At 35.6% G+C, this 14,567-nt stretch overlaps 1 protein-coding gene and 1 pseudogene across 1 annotated transcript; both read left to right on the top strand.

Moving 5' to 3' along the window:
• The first annotated feature begins 481 nt into the window (after positions 1–481).
• LOC131637430 (uncharacterized) lies at positions 482–4,541 on the top strand. Its single transcript, XM_058908015.1, has 7 exons — positions 482–614; positions 737–808; positions 1,923–2,458; positions 2,776–2,902; positions 3,005–3,283; positions 3,375–3,476; positions 4,017–4,541. Exons 3-7 carry the CDS (start codon positions 1,923–1,925, stop codon positions 4,539–4,541), a joined length of 1,569 nt encoding a protein of 522 aa, XP_058763998.1. The 5' UTR covers positions 482–614; positions 737–808.
• An 896-nt stretch (positions 4,542–5,437) lies between these two features.
• On the top strand, positions 5,438–6,678 carry LOC131637428 (pto-interacting protein 1-like; annotated as a pseudogene).
• The last annotated feature ends 7,889 nt before the right edge of the window (positions 6,679–14,567 follow it).

The following is a 14,567-nucleotide window of genomic DNA, read 5'->3' as shown; positions in this document are numbered from 1 at the left end:
TGTAATTATTTTATTTTTTGGTTTACTTATAGTGTCGGCCTAACCGACGCTAAGGTTTAATGAATTTTTATTAAAGGATTTTAGTTTCCCTCTTCTATTTTGGTTTGCGCTTTTTTATTTTACTGGTAGTGTCGGTTGACCGACGCTAATGTTTTATTAATTAGTTAATAAATCATATTTTCTGTTATTTGTGTTTCCCTCTTAATTTGTTTTAATTATTAAATTAGTTGGAGAACAATATATATTACTAAATTTTATTATAATATTTACTTAATTAATTTATTAGTTATTATATATATTATTTTCTGTATTTAAAGAGAATGTATAGTTATTAAATTTTATTATTATTCAGTATTTAACTTTTTAATAATAATAATAATTATTAAATTATTATAATATTGAAATTAATTTGAAATTAATTATTATAAAGAGGATAATAACAATTGGGGAAGCAGAAAACCCTATTTCGTTCATTGTTTCCCCTTCCATCATCAACGAGCTGTGAATCGAAAACCTGCATCGAGCGAAAACCTTTCCTTCATCATCGAGCGAAAACTTTTCCTTCATCATCGAGCGAAAGCGAAAATGAACGGGGAAGACGATCGTTAGCATCAGTTACCGCTTTCAGTTTTGAAACTTTTCTCTTAACATATAAACTTCTCAACAACTCTTTCCTCTAATTCTCGATTTCCACTCAGTTTCTGATTTAGGGTTTTTGTTTAATCTCATTTTTCAGCCTTCACACAAGACATTCATCATCAAGAATAAGCTCGCCAAGAAGCAGAGGCAGAACAGACAACACCATCAGGTGAATTTTCTCTCTTAACAAGTTGTACTGGTGTCGTACCAAGCTTGGATTCTGAGGTTTTATGCTTATGGTTAATTTGTTTGTGTTGTTTTTCTGATTGGGGTTATGATTTATCCATTTTTCAACTTGTAGGGTTAATATATTTGATTGATATTATGTTGGTATTATCTCATTTGAGAAATTGTTTGTTTGTTTGATTCTGTTTACTACTAACTCTGCAGTGTTGAGTTTTTGACCTATATTTGTAGGAAGATTTAAGCTTGACACTTTCTAGTTCATATTCATCACATTCACTTCACTTCTTTACTTACTCTTGTTATTTTTCCCTTTTCTTTTATAACACGAACACCAGGCACGACACCGATACATAGATGCTAACAATAGTTTTGATGAATGAAATAAGGATTACTTTGGTAGTTTTCTGTTGAATGAAATAGGAACATTGATTTTAACTTCCTAAGCTTTTTTTGCTAGTTTTCTGCAATACAATTGCTTTGCAATGATACCAAAGTTGAGTAATATGCTAAAATTCAGTTTTTGATTTTTTTTGTTGCAGGGTAGTTTGTGATATTCTGTTCTTCAGGATTAGGTTTCTGCTAAGTTTCTGCTAGTTGGCTACCAACTGACATCAGTTTATTGGAAGGTACATTTTTAAGTTACAAATTGTAGTGTGAAATATTGCATAACTATTGTTTTGATGTTACTCTAGCAATAACTTTTGTTTTGGCATAGGTTAGTATGTATCATTTTTCACAATTTGAAAGTTTAATGAACTTGGGTAGAGTAAGTCATTAAATAATTTCTTGACAATACTGTTTGCAGCTTGTGGAAATTAACTTGGGTATTCTAATTAACTTGGTGGCATCAGAGTCAGTATAGACGATATAAGTTTTTTATCATAGCATTCATTGAATTGAGGTTTTTTCTAAGCATCATTGTTTTGTTAGTTTTGTTAGCTAAGTGCATTTCTGATTAGTTTTGTTAGTTCTGTTTTCTAAGTAGTAGTACATCATGCTCATGACATAGCTTTGTTAGCTAAGTGTATTTGTACTATTGTTAGCTAAGTGTTTGCTAAGTGTATTTTGTCTAATTGTTTTATATTTTATGATAACAGATGACTAACAAAAATGGAAGCGAGAGAGGAAAGAGAAATTCAAAGAATGGAAAATCCAAGTTATTAGCACCAGGAAAGCTTAATGATCAGCGGAAAACCATGTTTCGCAAGTCTCCATGGTTGGCACATACTCCATCAGTGGCTCCTATTCCATCGGTGGCTTCTACTCCATCTTTAGCTCCAACTCCATTGCTGGCTCCTATTCCATCTTCGGCTCCGACTCCATTCTCAGCTCATACTCCATCGTCGACTCCTACTCCATCTTCGGCTCAGACTCCATCGCCAGCTCCGACTGCACCTAGTCATACCTCTACTTCAGAGGTATGTAGGTTTATGCCTACCCCAGGTTTAAACCTTCAAACTATGGCTGGCCCTTCGCACCATACCTTACGTGAGACTCCGATAGAGGAAAATGTGGAGGAAAGTGATGAGGAGGACGAGGAGGAGGTGGTAGGTGAAGGAAATGTGGAGGACGAGGATGAGTTGCCAATAAGAGATGATGATGGGAAGATTATTTTACGGATCTGCGATAAAGCGTAAGTTTACTACTATTTTATAAATGCAATATGTTATATATATGTTTCATCTATCACTTATATGCAGTAGCATACTTCACTTCTTTACTTAAGCATGTTTTTGCAGACTTGAGTAAAATTATGTTATATGCAATAGCATACTTCACTTCTTTACTTAAGCATGTTTTTGCAGACTTGAGTAAAATTATGTTATATGCAATAGCATACTTCACTTCTTTACTTTTTTGCAAACTTAATTCGGTAGGAAGATCTGAATCTTCAAGGAATATATGCTCTAATATATTGTATAATGACTTGTGTCTTTCGATATTTTGCAGACTTGTTCCTGGCAAAGAAGTAGCAGGTGCAATTAGTTATGCGATACATGACGCATTTTATGGCAGTTATTATAATTGGACTGAAGTCCCCGGTGATATTAGAAACAAATGGTTCGGCATTTTTGCGGTAAGTATTTATTGAGTTTTAGATATTAAGATGATCAAAATCTAGTTAAACAAGTCTAAGGAAGTTATTAAGTATTAATCATTTTATTTTAATTATTTTCAGAAAAAGGTATCGTGGGATCCTCGGGATGACGCATTCGTCAGGAAAGCCTTTGAATCAAAGGGATCCGTTCTACTAAATGGCATCATAAGGAGGGTGAGGTTAAAAGGGAAACGACCCGAGTGGATTGGTCAGAAGGCTTGGGATGGGCTTGAAACTTATTGGAAGAGTGATGCGTTCAAGAAATTGTCCGCTCAAAACAAGACCAATCGAAGTTCAGCAAGAGGCGGAGCAGTCCACTACTCAGGCCGCAAGGCTCATGTTGATGTAGCACTTGAGCTTGTAAGTAATAAAGTCATTTTGTGTGTCAATCTTTAAATGTTTAAGTTGTCCATGATTTCCCGTGTCTTATATTACTTCTTAACATTTGTAGTCCCAAGAACTTAAAAGGGATGTGCGTCCAGATGAGTTATTTTTAAAGACCCATAAGAGGAAAAACGGAGATTGGGTTGATAAACGTGCTGAGTCTACTTATGTAAGATTTCGTTTATTCTCTTTTGTCTTCTGCTGCATAATTTGTTTCTGCTGCATAAATTGTTTTCTGCATGTTTTGAGTGTCTAACATAGCTGAAATTGATGTCTTTTAAAGTAGATTTACATAGTGAATAGAGATTAACCCAATTAGTCACTACCTAAGTATTCAATTTGAATAAATTCAACAAGTAGGATTCATCAAATTTGCTTGAAATTTACGGGCTGTAATTTACTGCGCTCCCGTAGGATTTTGATAGTAAAATTGCACAATATGCTTGACATGTTTATAAAGGAGAGTAAAAGTGAGACTGATCGATTTGAATAATCACACAATATGCTTTATGGTTGGAGGTGCTTATATTTTATCACTATTGTGTCATTGTATTTGGAGGTGCAACATTCCTGAACTATTATGATTTGTGTAATATAAATGTATGGGACAGACTGCATTTAAAGAAAAAGTTGCAATATAACTGAGACTGAATTGCTAAAATATAAATGTTTACAATGTCATCTCATCTCATATTTTTCTTCTTTACAGAATGCATTTAAAGAAAAGGCTGGAGATGGTGTCGAGACGTTAGATGGAGGGACGGTTAATGAGATATGGACAGATTGTGCTGGGGGTCGTAGTCGTGGTCGGGTCTATGGAACGGCTGATTTAGCTATCAATCTGAAGAAAGGATCCACAAACTTTGTCAAACCAGCTAAAAGTTCTCGTGGATCGATGTTTAGGACATCCTTGGAATCAGAGAGAGCAGCTAGAGTTAGAGCTGAACAAGTGGCTGAGGCTACCGCAGCTCGACTCCAAGAGGCAACCGAAGCTATTCGGGTTTCAAATGAGGCTGCTCGGAGGGCAGAAGAACAAGCTAAAATGGCTACCGAGTTTGCTAAGAAGATGGAGTCTGAGTTTGATAAGAAGATGGAACGTGAAATGAATGCTTTTAAGGCATTTATTATGAAAACAATTGATACTAGACATGGTGAATCCACTAGTGCCGTCATTCCACCGTCAAATCCTCACTATGATGAAGATTTGGATGACCAATTTTTAGACGAACCTTGATCATGCAGTGCTTAGTAGAAGTAGTTTTTGGGGCTGTTTTTTTTTTTGTTGTAGTTTGATCGTTTTTGGGGCTACAAATTAGAACTCGGATGTATTTTATAGGATATGATCTTTAATGTATACCGAGTGTTTGGGGCTGTTTCTTGTTGTAGCCATGACTACGGTATTTTGTAGTTTCTATCTACTTTGTAATAGTTGGATAATTGTTACTTCGAATATGCTTATGATGTCAAAAAATTATATCTTTTTGCATATAAATTTTATGTTCTATTGCTCTTTGAGTTTCATTTGCTTATTATCTATATTTTGTTGATGTCCACTCATATTTACTATCGCTTTGCTCTTTGCATGTCAATGGTAGAAACAACAAAAAGGTAAGGCACAATTTTCCTTATCCTTTCTTTCTTCAAGATACCTTATGAATATGCAACTAATCAATTGATCTTGTCAATCTTGTTTCTAGGTATTCAATTGTTACATGAGCAAACAAAGGAAAATTTTTTGGTTTTTTCCTTCAAACGCGGCCCTACTATTAAGGCTTCTGCTGCCTCAATCACAGATGGAGTCTGCAATGGCCTAGACCAAGGTGCAACCTCAAAGCTGTAGATCCCAAAGCTAAGTTGTTGTAGTATATTTATTTTTGTAATAAGGAGTTTGTGTAATAGGCAACACTTAATAGATGATTTTTATTGACTAAAGTGTTTTCTGATTTTGTAGGGATCAAATATTATAGTGTTTTCATCCAAATGTTATAGTGGTTCGTTGCTTCTAATCTTGTTTGCTTACTTTTTGTACTTTCTTTCTGGATTTTGTAGTAAAAATTATGTATACTTTCAATGTTTTTGTATGTGATTTAACAATGTTTATATTGAAACTTACCTTCAAAATATAGGATTATGGGTTGCTTTGGCTTCTGCAAAGAGAATGATTCTTATACTACTGCTGACAGAGGAAACTTCATGCAAAACAATCCTACTTCATGCAAACTTCAGCGCGCGCTCACATGGAATCTCCACATCAAGAAACCGATACAAAAATGGAAGGAAAAAAAGCCATGAAAATTGCGAGCGAGTTCCGATCAGAGTTCCTGCAAATGCTCCGTAAGAGACGAACTCCTCAAGGTACACAATCAAATTCAATCGTTATGTATTGAATGTGTGCGTTGATTCTCTGTTTCTTTCTCTTTTAGAAATGAAATTCGTTTGTTAATTATTTTCAGTTTCGTTAACCGTTGAAATGGTAAAACCCATGGCGAATGCTTGGTATCAGAATAACTCTCCTTCATCGATAATCGATGAGGTTAAATTAAAGTTTCAACACTCATTCGATTATCTTCTTCATCTGCTTGTTCAAATTCAATCTACTAACAATTTTATAACAAGAGATTATGAAATCTTGTCCAAAGAAAGACATTGAGAAGGAGATTATGAAATCTTGCTCAAGGAGGAGAATCTGTATTTAAATACAGAAGTAAGTATTCGATTTCTCTGGGATTTGAATTTCAAATGATTCTTTTGTTATTCATAATTGAATTTTAGGTCTAGAGAATAATTGATTGAAATGATCCTTGATTTTGTAGAAAGGAGAACAAGGAAAGTTGCCTCTGTTGATTTTGAGTTTGAAGGAAAGTGATAAACAGATAAAAAGACCTACAGTTGTTTTCCTTCACGGTACAAACAAGTATAAATAATTTTCTGCTTTCGTACAATGCAGGGAACTCTAGTTATCATGGAAGACACACGACAGTAACCATTCCTCAGCCTATAAATCTCCAACCGATTTCTGTTCCTTCCATTACAGTAGATGAATTGAAGTCTGTCACATATAGTTTTGGTACGAAGTCGTTCCTTCCATTGTCGAGCTTCTTACTTAGTGTGTTGACTGCCCTTTCCGTGCCCTTGCTTACGAGTATGCTCCAAATGGATCCTTTCATGACATTCTACATGGTTAGTTATTCCTAACACCTTATCAATCTTCATTTCACATGAGTATGTTATATAATTTTATAATGATTTTTGATATAGGACGCAAAGGTGTAAAGGGTGCAGAACCTGGTCAAGTTTTATCATGGGCTCAAAGAGTTAAAATCGCTGTTGGAGCAGCCAGAGGACTTGAATATCTTCATGAAAAGGCATAAACATGTTGCTATGAATGTCAGTTCATGATGGTTGCAGTCAATTGATAACATTGAGGCTGACTCGGATGCTGAACAGGTACGAGAATAAGTAATTGAAGGTTTGAATTGAAATAGTATAGAGCATATTATTTTGATTTGTTCTGAAGGTTAATTTGATTCTTTATTGTTTGTTCTCTTCTAGGTGGCAAAAGAAAAAAGCTTCCATGAGATTTTTTTCAATGGTTTGTTTGGGAGATTGATTCGTAAATCTAAAACAGCAAAAGGAGAAAGGGAGTTTTTACTGCAGAAAGACACGGGTCTGCAATCAGTTCTTGTTCTTCTGCTATTGAGTTTGTAAGGCATAAATTTTCGTTGGTTGCTGAAGATTGTGATGATACCAGTTCATCGGCTATGGAACCCGAAAGCACTAATATGTTTCAATTCGCCAATTAATGATGTCACCAATGTTAGTAACATTAAAGACACAATAACTTTCTATACATGCTCTTATTCTCTCCATGCTCTTTCTTATTGTTATGCTTTCATTTGCTTTCTATACTGATACATATTTATAAGAAAGATTTGTTGTCAACTTCAGCATACCAAAGCTTTATTCTTGCTACTCTTCTCAGATCAATCAGCGCGGTATAATTTCATACATCAATTGACTAACATTTGTAGGTATGCCTTATCCATATAAGTTATTTGTATATGATGAGAAGGGACATGCTTTTACAACCTTTGATCCCTTTTGGCAGAGATGTTTGCACAAGCAAATGGAACTTGTTTCATCTATTCCTCCATGGCAATTAGTTCCAGCTAAACGTATGCATAATACTGTGCTTTTATTGTTTCTCAATTATGATATGATTACTAGAATTAGATTTTTGCTGGATGCGATAAGACAATGTGTTTCTAAGTCTAGACTAGTCTGGGGCGTGAGGGTTTGATGACTGCATAAAATTTGACTTTTAAAAATTGACTTTAGCGTCGGTCAAGCCGAGGCTACACATTTTTATTGAGACTTACAAATTTGGCTCTAGCGTCGGTCTAGCCGAAGCTACAGGTTTTGTTGACTTTTGTAAATTTGACTTTAGCCTCGGTTAAGCTGACGCTACAAGTTTTTTTGACTTTTGAACAGTTGACTTTAGCCTCGGTTAAGCCGAGGCTACAAGTTTTTTTGACTTTTGAACAGTGACTTTAGCCTCGGTTCAGCCGACGCTAATGTTTTGGTTGACTTTTTAAACTTTTCTTTCTTTAACGTGGGCTGTAGTGTAGCCTCGGTGTAGCCTCGGTTAAACCGACGTTACCTTAGACACGGCCATTCAGCCGACGCTAAAATGTTAACTTCGAACCATTTAACGTGCCCCCGACTCCGACGCTAATCCGACATTAAACAGCTTGTAGCGTCGGTTTTTGACCCATTTAGCGTCGATTATGGCCGAGGCTAATTTCTGTTTTTCTAGTAGTGAATGTTGTTCTTTCTCTTGCCTGTAAATAAGATTGAGCCATCCTTCTGACTTATAGCTTTACAAGACTTTTGATTGAAGATAATGTCATAACCATTGTCACTTAATTGACTTATGGACAATAAGTTATGAGCTAATCCATCTACTAAAAGAACATTAGTTATAGAGGGAGAGTTACCAATGCATATGGTTCCAGAACCAATGATCTTGCCCTTCTGATTCCCTCCAAACTTTACTTCTCCAGCAGATTTAAGCACCAGGTCTTGGAACATAGACCTTTTTCCTGTCATGTGCCGCGAGCACCCAGAGTCCAGGTACCATGACATGTTTTCCTTTGTCTTTTTGGCTGCCAAGGATATCTGCAACAGGTTTAATCTTTTCCTTAAATACCCACATTCTTTTGGGTCCTTTTGGGTTAGTCCTCCTCAAGTTCTGATTGAACTGAGGTTTAGCATGAAGATTAACAGGAGGTACAACATGATATTCCCTATTCTGAATAGCATGATATTTTCTAGGATGTGCAACATTATGCTTCTTTATGTGTGTTATGTGGAAACTCTTGGCATGTGATGTGTGCCTAATATCATGAGAGTCGCCATACTTGAATTGATCATACAGAGGTTTGTATGTGATTTTCATCTCATCAACAAGTTCAAGTTTATACGGGGTTTTACCCTCATAGCCTATGCCTATTCTCTTATTTCCACTTACACCATATATCATAGAGGCTAGCTGACTTCTGCCAATACCTCTAGATAGAAACTTCCTGAAACTCAAGTCATATTACTTAAGAACATTGTTCACACTTGGAATAGACTTTTCTGAACTAGAAGATGATTCAGCATCTTTAGATAGTCTTAAAACTTTATCTTTAAGTTCAACATTTTCTATTTCAAGCTTCTTACTTTCAGATGCAAAGAGCTTTCTCAGCTTTTTGTATTTGATACTAAGTTTAGCCTTGATTTCCAGAAGTTCAGTTAAGCTGGAAACAAGCTCATCTCTAGAAGGTTCGGAAAATACCTCTTCAGAATTTGAGTCTGATGTAGATTCTGATTCATCATCAACAGTGTCCATCAGCACTATGTTTTCCTGCTCATCTTCAGAGTCTGACTCTTGATCAGAATAATCTGAGTCATCCCAAGTAGCCATTAAGCCTTTCTTCCTTTCAAACTTTTTCTTGGGCTTTTCCCTCTGAAGCTTTGGACACTAATTCTTGTAATGTCCTGGCTCTTTGCATTCATAGCACGTCACCTTCTTCTTGTCAGATCTTCTATGTCCAGAAGATTCTCCTCTTTCAGGCCTTTTGAAAATTTTGAAGTTATGAACTTTCTTTGCTTACTCTTCCAGAGTTGATTTACTCTTCTGGAGATCATGGAAAGTTCATCTTCCTCTTCTTTTGATTCTGACTCTTCAGAATCTTCTTCTTCAACTTGAAAAGCGTTAGTGCATTTTTTATTATTAGATTTTAATGCAATAGACTTACCTTTCTTTTGAGGCTCGTTTGCATCCAGCTCTATTTCATGGCTTCTTAAGGCACTGATCAGCTCTTCAAGAGAAACTTCATTCAAATTCTTGGCAATCTTGAATGCAGTCACCATTGGGCTCCATCTTCTGGGCAAGCTTCTGATGATCTTCTTGACATGATCAGCCTTGGTGTAGCCTTTATCTAGCACTCTTAATCCACCAGTAAGAGTTTGGAATCTTGAGAACATTGCTTCAATGTTTTCATCTTCCTCCATCTTGAATGCTTCATACTTCTGGATTAAAGCTAAGGCCTTTGTCTCCTTAACTTGAGCATTACCCTCATGAGTCATCTTTAAGGATTCAAAGATATCATGAGCAGTTTCTCTGTTTGTTATCTTCTCATATTCAGCATGAGAGATAACATTTAGCAATATTGTTCTAGACTTGTGATGATTCTTGAAGTCTTTCTTTTGAGCATCACTCATGGCTTGTATTGACACCTTGACACCTTGAGCATTAATAGGATGTGTGTAACCATCCAGCACTAGATCCCATAAGTCACCATCTTGACAAAGAAAGTAACTTTCGAGTCTATCTTTCCAGTACTCAAAGTTTTCACCATCAAAAACAGGTGGTCTATTATAGCCATTGAAACTATTGCTTCCATTACTATTGTTGTTTTGTCCAGGTGTAGGAGTAGATGAGGTTGTTTCAACCATATTGACTTTGTGTTTTTCTCCCTGAATCTTTTATCTAACACGATTAAGTGCTTGCACCTAGAACCGGCGCTCTGATGCCAATTGAAGGATAGAAAAACACTTAGAAAGGGGGGGTTTGAATAAGTGTGACTTCAAAAACTTGTAAGATAAAAACAATGAACACGATTATTTTATCCTGGTTCATTGTTAACGAAAGTACTCCAGTCCACCCCCTTAGAGTGATTTACCTCAACTGAGGATTTAATCCACTAATCCAACTGATTATAATGGTTATCCACTTAGAAAACTTCTAAGTCTTCTAGAGTATACAGATCACAACTTGATCACTCTAGGAAATCTTCACTTAGAAACCTTCTAAGTCTTCTAGAGTCTACAGATCACAACTTGATCATTCTAGGAACCTTTTACAAACAATGTAAAATAATGTTTACAAGAGTAAGATTGTTTCTAATAAAGCTATAATCACAACAGTGATATTTCTCTTAAGTTCTAAGCTTAACACTCACTAAATATTACAAGAGTTTGTGAGGTTGAAGATGAAGTTCGTGAGTTTTGATTTTGACAGTGTTTCAGTATTTTGCACAAGTGTTCTCTATGCTGCTTTTGATCAGAACTTCTATTTATAGGCGTTGAGAGGAAATGACCTTGTGGGAGCATTTAATGCTTTGCGTGAATAGTACAGCTTTGCATTTAATGTTTCACACTTTTGTCAACTACCTCGAGCCTTGCTTTTCCTGCTTTTACCGACTTTGTCTTTTGTAGCTTCTAACGTTACTTTTGTCAGTCAGAGATTAAACTTAATAGCCTGTCATCTTGTACTTTCTTCTGGACTCAGATTTGTAGAATAACAACGTTTGAATATTAGAGTCAACAGCTTGGTGCAGAGCATCTTCTTGTCTTCCGACTTTGAAGAGCTTGAGCGTGATACCATTCAGAACTTCAGAACTTCGTTCTTCTGATGCTTTCAGTTCATGTTCTGATTCTGCTTGACCATCTTCTGATGTCTTGCCAGAGCATGTTCTGATGTAGCCATCCAGAACCTTCTGAGTCAGTGCTTCTGAGCGCTGATTTGTGCATACTCTTTATGTATTTCCTGAAATTGAAAATGCAAAGGATTAGAGTACCACATTATCTTATACAAAATTCATATATAATGTTATCATCAAAACATAGAATATTGATCAGAACAAATCTTGTTCTAACATTATCTACTAAAGTAGTTGTTTGTTTGCTGAGTTTGATTTTTACTGAAGTAAGTATGAAAGGAATCTAAGATAGAATGGGAAGCCAATGAGAAATGATACAAAGAAATAGACTCATGAGATATACACGTGGAGTTATGGCTTTTCCAAGACCAGTAGATTCCACCGGAAAAGAGGTTATGATGGGTACCATGAGTTTCATTTTTTATCTAAACATTTTCATCCTAAGTCAAGAAAAAAATTGGATGATTAAATTCAAGTTGCAACCAAATATTTCTAGAATCCTTACAATCATGCACACAAAGAAGGAAAATAAAGCCACGTCTATAGCACATAGTCGATGAAACCATGTTGCGATAGTGAAGGGGAGAAAGAGTAAGAACAAAGTTGTGACAAGAAAGTCAAAAGTGGGTCTTAATCTTTTCTAGGAGGCATAGTTTTCATATCCAAAGCCATGATTGGTTTCCGTGTTAGGATTATGTAAATCTTTTTTGTTGCTTAGGATCCAAGTGTAGTCACTCTTAGTAGAATAACTACCATTTACATGATCAAATAAAATGAAGATGTCTTCTATATTGGAGTTGAAGCTAAAACTTTAAGTGGAGAGCTCATTGATGAAGTGATGATGTAACATAATTTCTTTCTCCTATCAAGTGTCTAGTGCAACTGCTATCAAAATAACAGTCTTCACAACACACTACCTTGTGGGAGGCACAAGCAATATGAAAAAGAATATAAGTGTTTCCTGGGTCTCATCTACAACAGTCTTTTGAATGAGATGATGGTTTCTTATAGGGTCATACATGAGTTGAACATTAAGAATGTTTTTACCAGTAGCTAGATCAGACTTGTCAAAATGTGGAATATTGTGAGAAACAATGTCTGGGACACCAATTTCAGCTTTACAAAACACAAAATCATGTTTCAAAATTCCAGAAATATGAGAATGATCCCTAATAAGAAGAATTTTTCCATAATCATTAATCTTATTTATCTTATTCTTCTAAACCACCGATGGTTGTTCAATGTTGGAAGGACCTTCGACATGACCTCCCTTCGATGACAACTCCTTGCATGAGTATCATAAAGTTCATATGTGGTAATTCATAAATAAGAGTAAGAAGTTGAAACATCTTTTATGACATCTTGGATTTCTTCCTAATTTGATAAACGTCATAGATTTTACCTTTTTCAATTTTGAGATTTGACATACATAAGACTACCATTTCTGCAATAAAGTTCCTCGTACTTTCATGCTTTTTGTGACATAACCTAGTTTATGTATCTAAAATGTCATCTATGATGTCTGGAACATGTTCTTTGACATTCTACACTACAGTGTTAGAAGCACTCATATTGCTTGTGCCTACATTCTGCACTACAATGTCGGAAGCATTCATATTGCACTACAGAGAATTTTCATAAGTCAAAGAGGAAATTCAAACTTTTTTATATGAGGTTTTTTTAAATTTCGTCTATAAAACAAAAAAAAAGATACTAAACCTATAAAAAATAAGTAAAGGTAATTCAGAAACACCTTTGATAGAAACTTGTTCCATTATAAATAAACGTGTCATCGGTTAGGTGTCATCGAGAAGTCGAGAGAAGTGAGAAAATTAGCCAACCAAGAATTAATTTGAATTAATAGAGTTTTGGGGAGTGTTAGAATTAATTAAGTAATTATTATAAATTATATTTCAATTGAAGAATTATTTATTTTATTATTATTATTATTTAATAAGTGAGTAATATAAAATAGTATAATTTGAAGAGTTTTAAAGAAAATAATTAGAAATAAGAAAGTAATTAGGGGTGTGGTGAGGCATGGATACATAATAAAAAGAAATTAGGTTAAATTGCGGGATTTTTGGATTTAGAGATGGTTATGCAAACCTCTCTAAATCAATGTATGGTAATTGGTGTTGATTTTATGCTAATAGATTGATGATAATTGGTGTGTGTGTGTGTGTGTGTGTGTGTGTGTGTGTGTGTGTGTGTGTGTGTGTGTTTTGTGTGTGTGTTTGTGTGTGTGTGTGTGTGTGTGTGTGTGTGTGTTATAATTGTTATATAATTATTGTATGTTAATTATGAGCATGTTGACTTTTGTACTACCTCATTGTAATGTCCTAAGAGGTTAATAGTGTAACCCACAAACTGCTTTCGGGATGATCGACTGACCCCACAAACCAACACGGGTCTTTTCAGCATGATTTATCCTCACACACACGCTTTTCGAGAAAATTCCCAGAAGGTCACCCATCCCTAAATTGCTCCAAGTCAAGCACACTTAACTATTGAGTTCTATTGGAACAGGCTACTGAAAATAAGATGCATCTTATTGGTATAGGTAGTACTCATCAATCCTTATAAGTTTTCCTTCAACCATGCAGTCTCATACCTGCACAGCCTCAGGTGTTATATGCGGTGCAACCACCCCTCGCCTTCTTCGACCTCGGGTGTTACATGCCCATCAGCTTCCGCATGGTTCATCCTTGAACCGCATTGTACTGGGAAAGGTCTGGCTCTAATACTATTTATAATGCCCCAGACTGCTTTCGGGATGATCGACTAACCCCACAAACCAGCACGGGTCTTTTCAGCATGATTTGTCCTCACTCACACGCTTTTTGGAAAACTTCCCAGAAGGTCACCCATCCTTAAATTGCTTCAAGTCAAGCACGTTTAGCTGTGGAGTTCTTATGGAACAGACTACTGAAAAGAAGATGCATCTTATTGGTATAGGTAGTACCCATCAATCCTTATAAGCTTTCCTTCAACCATGCAATCACCCCTCACCTTTGCCCTCTTCGGCCTCAGGTGTTACAAGCGATGCAATCACCCCTCACCTTCTTCAGCCTTGGGTGTTACAAATAGTCTATGTGAGGAAGTGATTATACTATGTTACTTGTTGTGTAACACTAATTGGCGGTTACTGAGGATGGAAACATTTTGTTTTGATTGTTGTGATTGATTGAATTAATGATTATCCCATGAGGACAGATTTTGATGTTGATGTTGAGATGATTATTGATGAGAAATTATATAACCTTAATTTT

The sequence above is a fragment of the Vicia villosa genome, unplaced genomic scaffold, assembly GCF_029867415.1.
Source record: "Vicia villosa cultivar HV-30 ecotype Madison, WI unplaced genomic scaffold, Vvil1.0 ctg.001992F_1_1, whole genome shotgun sequence".
NCBI classification, from domain to species: domain Eukaryota; kingdom Viridiplantae; phylum Streptophyta; class Magnoliopsida; order Fabales; family Fabaceae; genus Vicia; species Vicia villosa.
Note: the sequence above shows the minus strand (reverse complement) of the source record. Positions and strands in the feature narration are given on the sequence as shown.

Coding starts and splice junctions, on each gene's coding strand:
- LOC131637430 (XM_058908015.1), top strand. CDS start 1,923: ATGACTAACAAAAATGGAAGCGAGAGAGGAAAGAGAAATTCAAAGAAT. Junction 2,459..2,775: donor TTACGGATCTGCGATAAAGC/GTAAGTTTACTA, acceptor GATATTTTGCAG/ACTTGTTCCTGGCAAAGAAG. Junction 3,477..4,016: donor AACGTGCTGAGTCTACTTAT/GTAAGATTTCGT, acceptor TCTTCTTTACAG/AATGCATTTAAAGAAAAGGC.